The sequence below is a fragment of the Indicator indicator genome, chromosome 17 (assembly GCF_027791375.1).
Source record: "Indicator indicator isolate 239-I01 chromosome 17, UM_Iind_1.1, whole genome shotgun sequence".
Taxonomy (NCBI): domain Eukaryota; kingdom Metazoa; phylum Chordata; class Aves; order Piciformes; family Indicatoridae; genus Indicator; species Indicator indicator.
Window position 1 is genome coordinate 6163514 of NC_072026.1, and position 15781 is coordinate 6179294.

General features: G+C 48.0%; 1 protein-coding gene across 3 annotated transcripts; it reads right to left on the reverse strand.

Annotated features, from left to right (window-relative positions):
• Positions 1–3666: 3666 nt before the first annotated feature.
• Positions 3667–15324, reverse strand: PRPS1 (phosphoribosyl pyrophosphate synthetase 1). Of its 3 annotated transcripts, none has more exons than XM_054388775.1 (7): positions 15188–15324; positions 11908–12091; positions 11480–11578; positions 9643–9767; positions 7522–7695; positions 5466–5625; positions 3667–4058 (listed from the first exon to the last, which is right to left on the reverse strand). In XM_054388775.1, exons 1-7 carry the CDS (start codon positions 15307–15309, stop codon positions 3966–3968), a joined length of 957 nt encoding a protein of 318 aa, XP_054244750.1. In that variant the 5' UTR covers positions 15310–15324; the 3' UTR covers positions 3667–3965. The 3 variants fall into 3 exon arrangements, with proteins under 3 accessions (XP_054244750.1, XP_054244752.1, XP_054244751.1); XM_054388777.1 differs by having other exon boundaries at positions 11899–12091; XM_054388776.1 differs by having other exon boundaries at positions 11890–12091.
• Between the last annotated feature and the right edge of the window lie 457 nt (positions 15325–15781).

Below are 15781 nucleotides of genomic sequence, written 5' to 3' on the forward strand. Positions count from 1 at the left end.
ACTCACAACCACCTCCACTCAGCCTTCCAGCCTCTGGGTTTCTGTCCCATTTCCTGCCATCGTGGGACAGGGACTTGCTCTCTAGCAACAGCAGGGGTCTTGGCCAGAGGCAGCTCTTCGCAGGACACAGGCACCTTGCCATTCCAGCCAGCAAGTGGGCTCTGAATTAAAGCTGTGCCAACGGATGGTATACTCAGAAAAAGCAAAGGCCAAAGTTTAAGCCCAGGTCCCAATATGTGGTTGCTACTCAGAGAACTCTGGATGACAAACAGCCTCCAATCTTCATCCCCTGGGTAGGGAGAGAGGAAGAAGCTACAGCCAAAGCCCCAGGCCAGGCTGCTTGCAAAGCAGCAGAATTGGTCTTGCAGCTCCCCTGGTAGGGCCAGATTTGGAAGATGCCACAAGGCCAGGAGTCACAAGCCCAAGCAAGGTTCCCTTCACAAGCATCTTTCAAACTCACACTGCAGAGCTTGCACTTCAAAGCCCGCCCCAAGCTGAGAAAGGGCTCAATTTTTCCTGGACAACCACAAGATAATCACACACAAGCCCTCCTCCCCCTCTTTAAAAATCAAAGCAGGAAGTATTTTTGCCTTTATGCAAGTTGCCATACAAGTGTTTTACTGCATGCTTACACTCCACACTCCAGCTGTGTCTGCCTTCCCCCTCTGTGTCTGCCTGTTCTCCACATGCTTTTCCTTTGTGGATGCTGCAGTCTGCTGGAGCTTTTGTCCCTCACAGGCAGCCAGTGCACAAGGACCTCGTTCCTGTGCTCCCTATGCAAAGCCCCTCACCAGCAATGGCTGCACCCACCCCAGCCGAGGCACACAGCCCCTCTGCAGTGTGCTGCATCTCCTCCATGCTGCAGCATTTTGCAAATCCTGGGGTCTGTGTCCGGGCAAAGCTGCCACAGTGGCTGCACAGGCTGGGGAACGGGAGCTCCCCCTTCCCTGAGCCAGCCACAGCCATGGAGATGCTGCCACACTCCTACAAACCACAGCCAGAGCAGCTTTCAAGCCACCCTGCTGCATTTCCAGCATGCAAGGCATGGGGCTGCTGCTGGGGAGCTTTTAAATCCCATCTTGCACAAAGAGCAAGAAAGGAGCTTGAATCCCTGCAAGAGCTTTTTCCCCATGACAAATTTGTGAAGCCTCTCATAACCACATAACCTGCTTCTTTCTCACGTGCTCTGCTATTCCTGCTTTCAATAATTTATAACAAAAGAACTGAGACATCAACAATTAGGGGGAAAGCAGAAAGAGGCTTGACCTGAAACAGAAGAGAGTGACTGCCAGCCATTTTAGATGAGTTCTAAATTTTCCACAGAGCAAGGTTGTCAGAGCTCAGATACAGCCTCACTGATGGCCATTTCCAGGAACAGTTAATTCTCTTCTACAGGAAGGAGCAGGCAGGAGGCTTTCTCTACCTGTTGAGAGGAGTTTTTTTTCAGCCTCCTGCCTGTAGGGACAGGCAGGGCACCACCACAGCCAGAATAAGACCTGAGCCCCCTTCAGCCATCACTGCCCAGCTGTGTGCCATTTTTCCCTACTCCACAGGGCCACAGTTTACTTTTTCCTGCCCATTTTTAACCCCATCCTCCTGCACAATCCCTTCCTTCCACCAGGGCAGGAATGGAGAGCACCAGGGCTATTGTGTCTTAGAGCAGGGCTCATTCCTACAGTGGATTTTGCTGCACCCTGCAGTTTAGAGAAGGACTTTTGTTAGCCCTTACTACTCTTACCCTCTAACAGTTAAGTCCAGGAAATACAGACAAAAGCCACCAGCCACTAAGAGAAGTAGTTTAGTCCCAAGCATTTTCCTCCATGCAATGTGAGCACAACCAAGCTGAACCTCAGCTGGCCCTGCTGCAAGAGGGTTAAACCAGATGACATTCCAAGGTCCCTTCCAAATGACATTAACTCCATGGTCTACCTTGCAAGTGACCCAACTCAGAAGACACTCTTCTCATGTGTAAGGTTTTTAGAAGCATTACAGGCAGAGGCCATTTTTTTTTTTTAAATAAAAGTTTAATTCCTTCATCAGGTCTTAAGTTTAAACACAAATGCTGCTGAAAATCCTCATGCTGCTGCTTCAGTGTCCTGGCTTTTGGCTCTCAGGTCATTGGCAGTGCAGCAGCAAGGGCTCCAATACAGGAGGCAGGAATCAGACTCTTGGTAGAGCTCAGTGCAGGATGCAAAGCAAAGAAGCAAGAGACATTTTCCAGACAAACACCAATTCTTATACAAAAAAGAAAAACCCTACACTGTAATAGAAATGTTAACAATGCCACAGGACAGGAGTTCTAGGGAGGGAGAGAAGTCCTCAGCAAAAGGCACAACTGAAGAAGTACTTCCCTAGATCTTAACTAAGTCTTTCAGTTAGTTCCACTTACACCCCCAGCCACATGCCTCTCTCAAAGCCATGCTGCTTACTCTACCAAGGAATTTCAAATTCCTCCTATTCCCTTTTTCCTCTCCTCCAGCTCAAAAACAAATAATAAGAGGAGTGCTTATAAAGCCCAGAACAGAAAACAGCTTGGTCTATAACCTTGTAAGAGTCCAGGAGAGACCCAACAGTTTACCTTACGATTGTCTGGTACAGTTACTAAGAATTCAAGTTTCAGATGATATTTATTACATCTGGGAGCCTCAGCCAGCTCTAGTTTTGGTATTTTTTTTCCCTTTCAGGCACTTTGCTGCCTGTCAGGTTGGTGTTAGATCTACAGTTTTCCCAGTACTATGTAGCACTAGCCTCTTCAACCCATTGCTGTAAGCACTCATTAGCAGCATCAGACCCTCTCCAAGGGCTTCTTCAGGTTTTGTAGTCCTGCAACCTCCTGTGCTCCTTGGTTTAAGGTCTTTTGCAAGGAGCAACACTTACAAGGTAAGGCAGACAATGACCAGGACAAGCAACCAGAATGGACCAGTAACTTACAGGACAGGATTGCAGGCAATGAGAGGCTAAGACTGCTAGACACAAAGCTGCTGTGTATTATTAGGTCACCCCAGTGTCTGAGCAGGCACTTTCTAGGCCCAACATCCAAGCTACCATGGGATAGAGAGGCTCAGTTTACTACTGTACTGGTGAAAAAAAAGGAAGCATGTGCACAGCAAGTCAAGGTGCAGCTATGGTACACAAAAGCAGCCCTCTAATTGCTAGCAAAGCTAACAGTAAGCTGTGAAATTGAGGAACTGGGTTTAGCCACACTAGAAACTAAAAGCACACAGCCACCATGAGTCCTCTATGTAAGGAGAAGAATCCAGGATGCACCTTCACCACTGTGTAAAGCAGCAAGGCAGTACTGCACAGGCTATGCTCTCACCTTCACTTGGCTGTGTAGCATGCTAAAGGGCATTTAACCTCATCTGTAATTAATTCAAGTTTGTCCTTTCATGGGAAGAAGCTGTAGCAGAAGCACCTCCCAGGTGTCCCCCAGGGCTTCACCTAGGGTCAAGCCTGGCCAAGATACAAGCCTTCCCCCATTGCTCTTCAAGGCTTCCTGTCAGATATAGAGTGGTACAACAGCCAGCAGTCTATTGGGCTTTAGCTGTAGATCCAGATCAATGTGTTTGGGAAGTAGAGCTCCCTAGGACAATTTTGGGTATGCATGCCAGATCATCTAACCCTGCCCATTGACAAACCCCCTCCCTCCCTCCCCTCTTGAAATAATTGAGGCAATTAGCCATGTGTCAGTCCTGCTCTCCACAGATCTGCAGAACTGATCCTCATCAATACTACTGAGCCCTAATGCACAGGGTTGCTGGTGGAGCTGGGAGTGTTACAGAGATGAGCTTCCCCTCCCAGCTTCCCTGTGTTGGGGGATCAGAGCCAGCAGGCCTCACTTAAGCAGGAGTAGCTGTGGAGAACTGCACTGGAACAAGCAGAGTCTTCTACTGAACTTTACAACAAGCTGAACAACTTTTGGTTTTTAAAAAAAAAGCCATACAAGCAGCAGCTGACATCTGTTGTTATAATGGGACATGGCTGAATAAGTAGGAGACAGATTCCCCATTATGAGTCCTCCTGATGGCCTCGGCAAGGATCATTGAGATGTCAATCACCTGGAGGGGAAGAGAAATGCATCAGCATCATTGAGAAAAGACATCAAGCCTGGAAGAAGGGCTGGCAAGTTAGTAAGCAGAGTTTAAACTCAACATCCAAAGTTGTAGATGCAGATAAATGACTTCTACACACAGGACTGAGATATGACATGAAACTTCTGAATATATTCTACAAACAGCATTACAGTAACTATTGCACTGCTAATCCTAGGATGACAGCTTACTGTCACCTTTCTTTGCTAAGACTCCCTAAGCTCCCTCTGTTTACCCATGGCCTATCTTGTTCACTTTGTGCAGAGAAGTTAGAGGAGTCTAAAACAAGGCCAGATCACTTCCCTTGAGTCAGGAGGCTTTACCACCACTGCCAGCAGCCAAACAAAGGCCAAGCTGCTGTGCTGCAGCTCAGCTCCCAGCCACAGTGCTGGCTCCACCTGGTGGGGTAAAGCCAGTTAACAGAAGGGAAAAGCAAGAGAGTGAGTAAAACTCTCAGCTCTCAACTCCAGCAGCTAAAGCATCTCCATGTGTAGTCTCAGTAAGAAGCACCATGTTGACACTGCATTAAGGAAACTAACTGAAATCCATATTGAACTTTTTCTTTCTTCTGGATAGTTTGCCTCCTAAGGTAGGAAAGAAAAAAAAACCCAACAGCTCTAAGTGGCAGACAGAGCAGATGGAGCATGAGAGACTTAAGAGACAGCCTTTAGTCTGGATTTCTCAACAAACAGGGAAATCAGATGAGGACTTAGGTGAGAGCCAGAAGTACTCCACTGCAGTCTTTGGCTACAGCTATTTAGATACTGGGTTTGCCTACATTAACTGTAGTGTGAAGCTTGGAAAGCAGTTGAAGCATCAGGTATCTTTTAGATGTGTTCAGCTGCAGGAGCATCACCCACAACTTAGTGCTGAAAAAAATGCAACCCAATAGCAGTTTGCAATCAGCCTGTCACTTTCAAAAGCAGCTTAAAATTCACTGAGGCTTCAACCAGATGAGCTTCTTTTCTGCCAGAACCCAAGTACAGGGATTCCACTACTCTCACAGCACAACACTAGCTGACTCTTAGCTGCACAATTCACTTCCCAGGACTTTTCCAGGTATCTGTATCCCATACCTGTGCTGTGAAGCTAGTGCTGAGAAGTCCTTGGCTGTGTGTATGCTATGGCAGTACCTGAGGCTTCTAATGGACCTATTATGCCTGAATGCTCAGGTCAAGCAGCAACATCCAACTGTCCTTTAGCATAGGCAATCCCCAAGTCCTGCCTAGCTCAAGCTGTACAAGCCAAGCACTGCCAAAGATTCCAGTATCAATGAAACTGCTGTAAGCACTAGACAATATCAGAGGTTCTCTCACCACTGGCAGAACAGACAGGCACTCCCCAGGAGTGACAGAAGAGAAAGCAGATGCTCACCTGGATTTTGGGGCACTGTTTCATCTTGTCCTCCTGGGGTATTGTATTTGTGACTACAACTGCCTCAAAACAGGCATTGTTGATGCGAGAAATTGCTGGCCCAGAGAAGATCCCATGGGTTAAGATGGCATAAACTTTGGTGGCTCCAGCTGACACAAGCCTACAAGGGTTGGGGAGAGAAGGATGAGAAACTCTTCGCAAATGTTAAGCTTGTGCACAGAGCACAAGCATGGAAGGAGACAACACAATATGCTCAGGGGACAGCCTACCTTTGATTCCCTCCTCCAGCCCACTACTGAAGAAAACAGTGTAACCAGTATCATAAACCCCCCAAGAGGCAAAGTATACAGTAACAAAAAGATTGTTCCCTGCCCTGGGACATCTGCACTTCTGCACACACAAGGCAGCAGGTATTTCATACTGTGTGCTGCATATGCTGGTGTTTCTAGTGTAGAAGCCTTGAAAGATATTAAAGATTGAAAAACCTTACTTCTAATAGGAAGTCTGATGCATGACTATAAAGTGAACCAGACAGGACCAAGTTCTACTTAGCATAGTCACTGATGGCATAGTGGAAGATGTATTTTTGACACAAGCATGTCTCAAATACAGAAGACACTATGGTCTTCCAGTCCTTCCCACTGAAGAGAACTTCAACTAGGCTTTTGACTTATTTTTGTATGACATGAGATAATCAAGAAAATATGTTACTCTGTGAAAACTGACATGTAAATAATCTGACTCATTCCTCACACAGCACTGGAACTCATTACATAGCTATGGAAAAGACATGGGGCAGTGGGTACAAGTTATTCCTGGGGAGCTTCCGACAGGAATCCAGAAGAGAGTTTTTCCACAATCAGAACAGTTAGGCATTGGAATAATCTCCCAAGAAAAGCAGTGGATTCCCCCCAGGTTGGTCAGTTTTAAGACTCAGCTTGGCAGGGTGCTGGGCCAGCTCAGCCAGCTCATTTAATCTGCACTATCATCTAGAAACCTTGCACCAGATGATCCTTGGGGTCCCTGGCATCCTGTGTTTCATTCTGTTTTAGAATCATAGAATCAACCAGGTTGGAAGAGACCTCCAAGATCATGCAGTCCAACCTATCACCCAGCCCTATCCAATCAACCAGACCATGGCACCAAGTGCCTCATCCAGGCTTCTCTTGAATGTCTCCAGCGACAGCGACTCCTCCACCTCCCTGGGCAGCAAATGGCAAATCTCTCTCTGTGAAGAACTTCCTCCTAACATCCAGCCCAAACCTCCTCTGGCACAGCTTGAGACTGTGTCCTCTTGTTCTGCTGCTGCTTGCCTGGGAGAAGAGACCAACCCCCACCTGCCTACAACCTCCCTTCAGGTAGTTGTAGACAGCAATGAGGTCACCCCTGAGCCTCCTCTTCTCCAGGCTGAACACCCCCAGCTTCCTCAGCCTCTCCTCACAGGGTTTGTGCTCCAGACCCCTCCACAGCTTTGCTGCCCTTCTCTGGACACCTTCCAGTATCTCAACATCTCTCTTGAATTGAGGAGCCCAAAACTGGACACAGGACTCAAGGTGTGGCCTGACCAGTGCTGAGTACAGGGGAAGAATAACCTCCCTTGTCCTGCTGGCTACACTATTCCTGATCCAGGCCAGGATGCCATTGGCTCTCCTGGCCTCCTGGGCACACTGCTGGCTCATGTTCAGCCTACTATCAACCAGCACCCCCAGGTCCCTGCCTGATTGCTCTCCAGCCACTCTGTCCCCAGCCTGGAGCACTGCTTGGGGTTGTTGTGGCCAAAGTGTAGAACCCTGCACTTAGCCTTGTTAAATCTCATCTCATTGGCCTCTGCCCACCTATTGAGCCTGTCCAGGTCCCTCTGCAGGGCCCTTCTACCCTCCAACAGATCCACACCTGCTCCTAACTTCCTATCATCTGCAAACTTACTGATGATGGACTCAATCCCTTCATCCACATCATCAATAAAGATATTGACCAGGATGGGGCCCAGCACTGATCCCTGGGGGACACCAGTAGTGCCTGGCCGAAGAGCAAAGAGTCAGTCAGCTCTACTCACTTGTCTGCAGCATGACAGATGGTACCACAGGTGTCTGCCATATCATCTACCAGAATGGCCACTCTGTCTTTGACATCACCCACCAGCACCATGCGATCCACTTCGTTGGCCTTCTTGCGCTCCTTGTGAATGAGGGCGAAGTCTACGTTTAAGCGATCTGCAATGGAGGTCACTCTGAAGAGAGAGCAGTTTCCAAACAACACTTCAATCACATCTCTTTAAAAAAAAAAAAACCCTATTGACCACAAACTGACAGCGCAGCAGGAAAAGCTGTCACCACCACGTTACTGCTCCCAAACAACTAATAGAAGGCACTCTGCCACCTTAGTTTCCCTTCAAGCAGCTGAGCTGCAATCTCTGATCTAATCTCTCCCAATGACAACAACCAGATGAAGATGAAGCAGTTTTTTCATCCTGACCACTGTAAATTAATTTGCATTTAAAGCTCCAAACAAGCTTTAGCCAGCAAGTTTGGCAAATCTGAAGTGCTCAGCATGCTTTGGAAGTTGTCATCTTTCTAGCACTGTACTGGAAAGGCTTAAGTTGTGCTATGACAGAGATCTCCTTGCACTTACACGAGCATTCAATTACCATGCATAGAAGAGCTGTCACAAGGACTGTAGCAGGAGTACACATCTACTACATCATGTTTACTTTGGTTAAAATGACCACAGAACAACCTTACTACAGAGACCTAAGCTTTACAGAGACTCCTAGTCTGAGCAGATCAGATCCACCACCTGAGGATAGCTCCCTACATGAGACTGTTAAACTACACTGTTCACTGAAGCATTTAGTTTTGCAGTATCTCCGTAAAATACTGCACCAGCTAAGATTGATACATTTCAGTTGGAGTGGCTTTTGAAAAGGTTTTATCAGGAGTCAGATTATAGCTGGCTGAGTTGGCATTTCATATACTGCATGGTGAAACAACCTACAGAAGCAGCTGAACATACAAAAGGTCTTCTCCAATACATGGGCAGTAACACAGCTAAAGGAAGAGATACAGTGACCTACAGTGGCAGAATGTCTTGGACGTAAAAGGCAGCTTTAACACTCTGAAGTATGTGAATCAGGTCAGCACACATCAACATTTTGGTGTGACAGTCCTGGATTAAAGAATATGTCTGTGTCCCTTTGCGGTTCCCTGATGCTTATACAGAAGCATCAAAGCAAAGCTTAGTTTCTCCTGAGCAGCACCTGAGAGCGTTCTAAACTTGCCCACAAACTGTCATGTTTATCTGCAGAAAGGTGGGAATCAAGACTATCAAAGTAGAAATGTGCTGTAAGTGCCCTGAGTTTGGCTAGAATAAGGGTAATTTTCTTCACAAGAAGCCTGAAGGGGCCACAGCAAGGAGAGCCCATGGAACCAGCCAGCAGGGTGTTCAATCCCATACTACCATCATGCTCACTGTAAAAGGAGCAGGCTGGCCAGGGTCAGGTATCCAGTGCAGAGACCACTGGGCTGCATGTCACTCACTATTATTGCTGTTTTTCTGGTGTTCTACTAAGCTCTCCTTAGCTCAACCCACGGGGTAGAATCTCCTTCCCATCTCATAGGGAGAGCAAGCAGCCACATGGTGCTTAGCTGCCTACTGGGGTTAAAGCAGAAGAGTAACACCTGCTGCTGCTTTTTGGAAAGGAACCATCTATCTTCCCTGCTCTCAGGGAAGAGAAAGAGCAGCAGCAGGCTGAAGTTTCACTAAATATTCAAATCAAGAGTAATAAAGTTAAAAAAAAAAAGCCTCAGTAAGACTAAGCTTAACACTGCACTGCAAAGAAAACTGCCTGGATAAAAGTGTATCATTAACCAGCAGTGGTGTCTTGGCACAGGGCTATGAGCTACACGACTCCTTCCTTCAACCTTGTCCAAGGATGTAGTAATTGTGCAGTCCCTATGCAGCTGTGATTCTAGAAGCTATTTAACTCTCCAAGAAGCCCAAGAAACTTTCTGAATATTCCCTAGGAAGAATATCTGACCACTCTTCACTAGCTACCACAGACTGTCTCACAGAAGGCAGGCTGCCAGAAGGAACCTGTGCCTTAAGCATGAGGTCACATCCCCCCTCAGGAATTCATGCAGATGCAGCAGCTCCCCAAGCTAACTGCCTGATAGCTCACCTCTTGGCTCCACCAGCATCTGGTGAAACAATGGTGCAGTTCTTCCACTCTGCAATATTCTCCTTGATCCATTTCAGTACAGCAGGCTCAGCATACAAGTTATCAACAGGAATATCAAAAAAGCCCTGCAAGGAAGATAAGAGCAACAAATGTAGCTGAAGGTCACGTTCCAAAGAGAAGTTGGAAGAAGCCTTCTATATGATCAGGCATGCAGCCACCAGCTTTCCACAGCCTTCAAGCTTTCCTCTCTACTTCTCTTAAAGCAAGGGCAGCACCCTTTGGGACACCCTTAATTGCAATGTAAAAAGACTTCAGAACTAGAAATGGTTTATCAGCATAAATAACTCTTCACATCTGACATCTTTACAACATGAAACTAGCTCTAACCTAAGAGGCTGCAGAAAGCCAGCATCAAACACATTTTCAAAGTCAATCTTTACAGCTCATTACCTACTCTGTTTACATCTACAGGAACCCTATGGAAAAGGCTTGAGTAACATTTGTTTCCAAATGAATGCAGCTGGCTCCACAATGACCCAGCAAACTCCTGCAGGCAAACTTCAAAGGTCACTAAAAGCCACAAGTCAATAGTGGACAGGAAGTAATAAGCAGGAGAGTAGGGGTGGCTACTCTATAGAGAAATGCTTCAAGGTACAGGGATAAAAGATCCTTCCTACCATCATTACTCCTGTGCTCAGCAACTACAAAAAACAGATGAAACTGGCTGGTTTCAGATGCTGGGAATCTTACATACACAAATCAAATCATTCAACTGAATCTCACCATTGCTGCTGGTGAAAGGTAACACATCACAACTCTGAGCCTCTTAGGGAAGAGGCAGACTGCTTTGGGTTCTGTTCTTTTATTTCATGGTCTTTCTGAAAGTCTTCTCAGCTGTGTCTCCATAGATTTTTCTCATCTGAGACAAAGTATTTTAGGGCAAATTACACTGGAAAATCTTTTATGAAGTATGAATGGCTGCTTTTTCAACTTCACCACCAGCAGGTATCCTATGCTTCTGGAGTCAAAGTGTTTGCAGCAATAGAACAAACATCCTCCCCTCTGCCATACCTCTTGCAGTTCCCCTGAGTTGATTTCTCAGTCTCAGAGCACTTGCTTGAAGTGGAAAGATACAGGAGTGATAATACAGCACTTGATGCCCCTCTTCTCCCTAGTATATACTCTTGCCACTTCTCTTATACAGCCCTAGCCAAGGCTGCAATTGTTCTGTTCACTAAATCAGCAAAACTGAGGAGTAATTTTCAGTTCACCTGAAAGATGAGAGAGGACCAAGGCTAACTTATGCAGAAGGGTGGCACTGAACAGCTAAGTGAGATTGCCCATCCTGCCATCAGCAAGTTATCCAAACTCTCACAGCTAACCTCAGGGCAGCAGTGCTACTGGCCAGTATCAAACAGAGCACTGCTCCCTTCTCCCTGACAATTCAGTGAAGACCAGAAAGCTCTAATAAATATTTAAGAACACTCTTGATAAAGCCATTCTCCATCTCAATTTCCTCAAAGGACCAGTTCAGAATACACAAAGTTATTGTGTGGCAATAAAGTTGCACAGATCATTTACTAGGCAAACATTCATTTACACAAGACTTGAAAATGCTTAGTCCCCAGGGAACAGCTCTCATTTCATTTACAGATGAATCCATCTCCCTTCACTCTTCTAAAGGATTCTACAAGTCCCTTTCAGTCCCACATTCCCAAGTCCCAGTCACTGCTGTGTCTACAAAAAGAAAAAAACCAGCAGATTACTGTGAAGACTGCAAGGCAGTGAAAAGGTTCAGACTGAAACAAGTAAGTACTTCCCTGATTTTAGCTCCTACCTGAATCTGAGAGGCATGCAGGTCCATGGTGATTATATGATCTGCACCCGCAACAGACAGCATGTTTGCAACCAGCTTGGCAGAGATTGGAGCTCGACTCTGGTACAGAAAAAACCCAGCATGTAAGACAAGTTCAGCTCCTTCATCAAGACATCAGGTCTTCCACTTCTAGGCAAGGATTCACAAACAGTTACTAACAGGAGTACTGGGTAGCATCCCATCTTTTCATCAGTGATTACAGTTTGGTGTATTTTCAGTAAGAACTAGATCTTTAGGAAAAGATGAATTTTCAGTCCAATGCCCTGAGGCTTAAAGGAAGTTTTATCTCCTCCTTTACATATTTGATTCCATCTAATCCTTATCCAGCAGTGGGGACTTTCGTGGTGTGCATTCATCTTCCCAGCAGAAACCTTTACCACATCTCTTACCTTGTCCTTTTTGTCCTGTCGAGCGTAAGGGAAGCAGGGTATGACAGCTGTGACTCTGCTGGCTGAAGCAATCTTACAGGCATTTATCATGATAAGGAGCTCCATCAGATTGTCATTGATCTCTCCACAGCCACTCTGCACGATGTAGACATCCTCCCCTCGTACGCTCTCGCCAATTTCCACGCTGGGAACAGATGAGGAAAGGAGAGTTGTATGCAAATGCAAACCGAAGCAGCCATTCCATATGCCTGCAGAGCAACCAAGGCATTGCACTCCCAAGGCTCTGTGGCTGACAGTGTCACACAATCGAGGGTTGAGCAGGAACACTGTTCCTTATTTGCTCAGTAACTATTTTACATTACTCACTGATCAAATTTAATGGTTCAGTCAGTAAGGCTAAAAGCACTCAGTGTGTGCTCTCATTCTCCCAACACAAACTGAGCATGTAAACACCCCAGAACAGGCCTTGTTCCCCCCAATCAGAAGTGCAACCATCTCAGCTAAAAGCAGCAGTGTACAAAGGCAGCAAGAATGATGGCAGAGCAGCACAGAAAGCCAAGCCAAACTTTTATCAGAAGCTATGCTGCAGCTGATTATTACATTTAGTCAGAACAGCAGAACTGGCTTGAACAGAGAAGCCCTCCAGCATTTCACTTTGGAAAAGCTTTTGGGGTTAATTTCCTCCTGGATGTAATGCACACTAATCCTTGCTGATGAAGGGCCTGAATACAAGCCAAAGGTCCTGTTTGCTAGCAGCAAGCCACCGGCTTCAGCATGTGTATCAAGACAGCTGCACTGACAGGGGCAGTTGGAAGGAAAGCAGTAGTCTTAGTTTTGAGGTTTCATCCAGGGCAATGGGAACAGGTTACCAAATTTTTCCAACATTTCACGTTTGAAGAAGCCTGCCACAGATTTGTAAGTAAACAAAAGTCAAAGACAAAGCTCTTCCACAGTTTCTTCTTGTACTGGAGATGCTGCAGACTGCTGCCACAAACTCCAGGAACAAGTACAGACAATCATCCAATCTGACTCCTAATGGCTTCATTTATAGAGCACCTTAAGATTTCTTTTCCTTCCTTCCTCCACATTCTTGATGCCCACTAGGTATTTAGATTGCTACTGCTCAATGTCTGTCAGCAGACAGCTGTCATCCTTACTGCACAGTGACTACAGCACACAACAAGCTCTCATGTAGAATTTCAGCCAGGTTTTAGGGCTACGCCTTTAAAAATTTTCACAGATCTTGAGTAGAAAGTAGTAAGAATGTAAACAAATCACTATTGGGTGTAAAAAAAGGAAAATAATGATCACTCTAAACTTCAGAAACTTGCCCTTCTACCACGTAAGTGTCTGAATTAACAGTAGCTGGCATACAAGTGTCATCTCCAGTGTAGTAATGGTCTAATATTAAGCTTCAAGACATTTATTATACAAAACTAACAATTCTGTGAAAACAATCTTACTTTTGCTGGGAATCACAGAATCACCTGGGTTGGAAAGGACCTCTAAAGGTCATCTCTGCAAGCCCCCTGCAGTGAGCAGAGACATCCTCTACTAGATCAGGTCACCCAGAGCCCTGTAGAGCCTCACCTTGAGTATTTCCAGGGATGGGGCCTCAACCACTTCTCTGGGCAACCTCTTCCAGTACTCAACCATCCCCATGGTGCAGAACTTGTTCCTAACAACCGATCTAAATCTCCTCTTCATTAATTTTAAACCATTGCCCCTTGTCCTATCACTGCAGACCTTCGTAAACAGTTTGTCTCCAGCCTTCTTGCAGGCCTCCTTCAGGTATGGAATTTATCAGTTCATTAGGGCAAATAAGATGTCTGTCAGGTCTTACAGTCACATTACCTGCTGACATAACCTGATGGGTAGTCAAATAGATGGATACAGAGCAATGAAAACAGTGCAGTGGCTATAAATCAAACAGCCTCTTAAAACTCTCCTCTAGAAGTCCTTGTACTACCTCTGAAGTTGCAGGCAATACCCATGCAATAGCAACATAATGTTCTACATCATGTGTATATCCTGGATGCTCCTGGAAAACAAGTACTGTCTCCAGAAGAAAGGAGTAGATTAGAGCACACTCATTCAAGGTTCTTTGTATTATACTCTCTGGTGTATACGTGCACAGTGTACCTCTCTAAACCAAGTTTTAAGAGTGCTGAGTAATTTTTTAGCTTCTCTTTTAGCTTTGCCAAGCAGGATGGTAGCAAGACTTACAAAGCATAGACATAACCCAGGATGAATCTTAGGTTTCAGTCTGGGGAAAACACAGGCTGCACGACAGCAACTGCATCATGGGCTGCAAGGCAGTGTCAGCCTCTGATCTTTCCTGAATAATTTTCTAAATAGAGACTCTGATGCTCTTCAGCACAGTTCAAAGGCACCAGGTACACTCTGGGCACAAAACCGTCAAGTCAAGTCATCCTTGTCTCGACTAGGCATAGGAGAGGCTAATCAGCGTGGGTGAAACCCCGGGACGGTGCATTCCCATCACCTCCTAGCTTCTGGAGTGACTGGGGCAAGGTCTGGCTGGTGAACTCCGCCGCTCACAGCCCCCGGGTCTAAACCCTTTCCTCCAGGTACAGGCGCAGTGCATTCCGCAAGGCGCAGTGCAACCACTGCCCCGGCCCGCACGGCAGACAGATGCTTCGGAGCGTAGGCCGCAAGAGGCACGGCCCGGGCCGTGGAGCAGCCCAACAGATGGCCCAGCGCCGGGAGCTCTCCGGGGAGCACGCAGCCCCAGCCTTTCTCCATGAAAAAGGCCAACCTCTCGGGGCTCCGCCGCTCACCGGCGAGTGACGCAGGGCCAGGCCGGTTGCTTCCGCTCCCTCTTACCCAGCATTCAGTAAGCTACGGCCCGGCACCCAATGGCATGATCACCACGCTGCCCCATAGAAAGGGGCTGCGGGCAGGCGGCTGCTCCAGCGGAGCCAGCAGCGCTGCATGGCCTGCACCTTGGCTGAAGGACGCCCACGGGAGATCGGGCTCCGGTCACGGCCCACGTCCGGGGGCTGCGCAGCGGCTGCCTGCAGGGCATATGCGGTATGCACTCTAAGTCTCCGGCCCTGCACAGGGCACAGGCAGGAGCGCCGAGCAGCCGTTTCCCAGCGTGACTGCTGGCGAGCCGGCGCTCCCCTGGGGTCAGGCCCAGCCGCAGGGCCCACCCCGCACTACAAACTCCAGCAGCCCCTGCGCGAGGGGCAGTGCATGCCCCAACTCTGCAGCGCCCGACGGCCCACTGGGAGCTGTAGTGCGGCCCCGCCCCACTCACCACGTCTCCTGGTTGCTGAACTTCTTCGTGACCACCTTGCCCAGCTCCAGGCCGAGGCGGTCGGCTATCTTCTGGGACAGGTCCTGGTGCGAGCTCCCACTGAAGATCTTGATGTTGGGCATGACGGCAGCTGCAGCAGCGGCTCCCTCCTCCTCCCCGCTCCACTTCGCGCCGCAACCGGCTGCGGCACGGGGACCCACCCGCCTCCTGGGCGAGGACGCGACAGACTGAGCACAGGATACAGCACCCCGCACCTACTCCGCCATCTTACCCCTTCCCGCCCGCCGCGCGGTCCCTTTATAGACTCCTCGCCCCCACGGACACGCCCCGGCGCGCGTCACATTGGCTGCATGGCGGCCAGGGGTGGGGCTCCTTGTGCCCCCGCAATGGCGCGAAAGGCCGTAGGCGGGATCCTCACGCCTAGCTGTCCACCTCTGCAGCGGCCCCCGCGGGGCATGGGGGCGAGGGACCCCCGTATGGGGTGGGACGTAAGGCATGGGGAAGCCTACGATTGGTCAGCGCGGCCGCCGTCGGAGCTGGCCGCCAGCCCTGTCCCATGGGCCCCCCCCGGCAGGGACGTCCGAGATTCGTTAC

Bases quoted from the DNA above. Each gene is read 5' to 3' on its own strand.
- PRPS1 (XM_054388776.1), bottom strand. From the start codon at position 15,309: ATGCCCAACATCAAGATCTTCAGTGGGAGCTCGCACCAGGACCTGTCC. The intron at 12,092-15,187 runs GTGAGTGGGGCG...ATCTGTTCCCAG, and splicing joins TTCAGCAACCAGGAGACGTG to CGTGGAAATTGGCGAGAGCG. The intron at 9,768-11,479 runs GTAGGAGCTAAA...TCTTCCTTGCAG, and splicing joins TGCATGCCTCTCAGATTCAG to GGCTTTTTTGATATTCCTGT.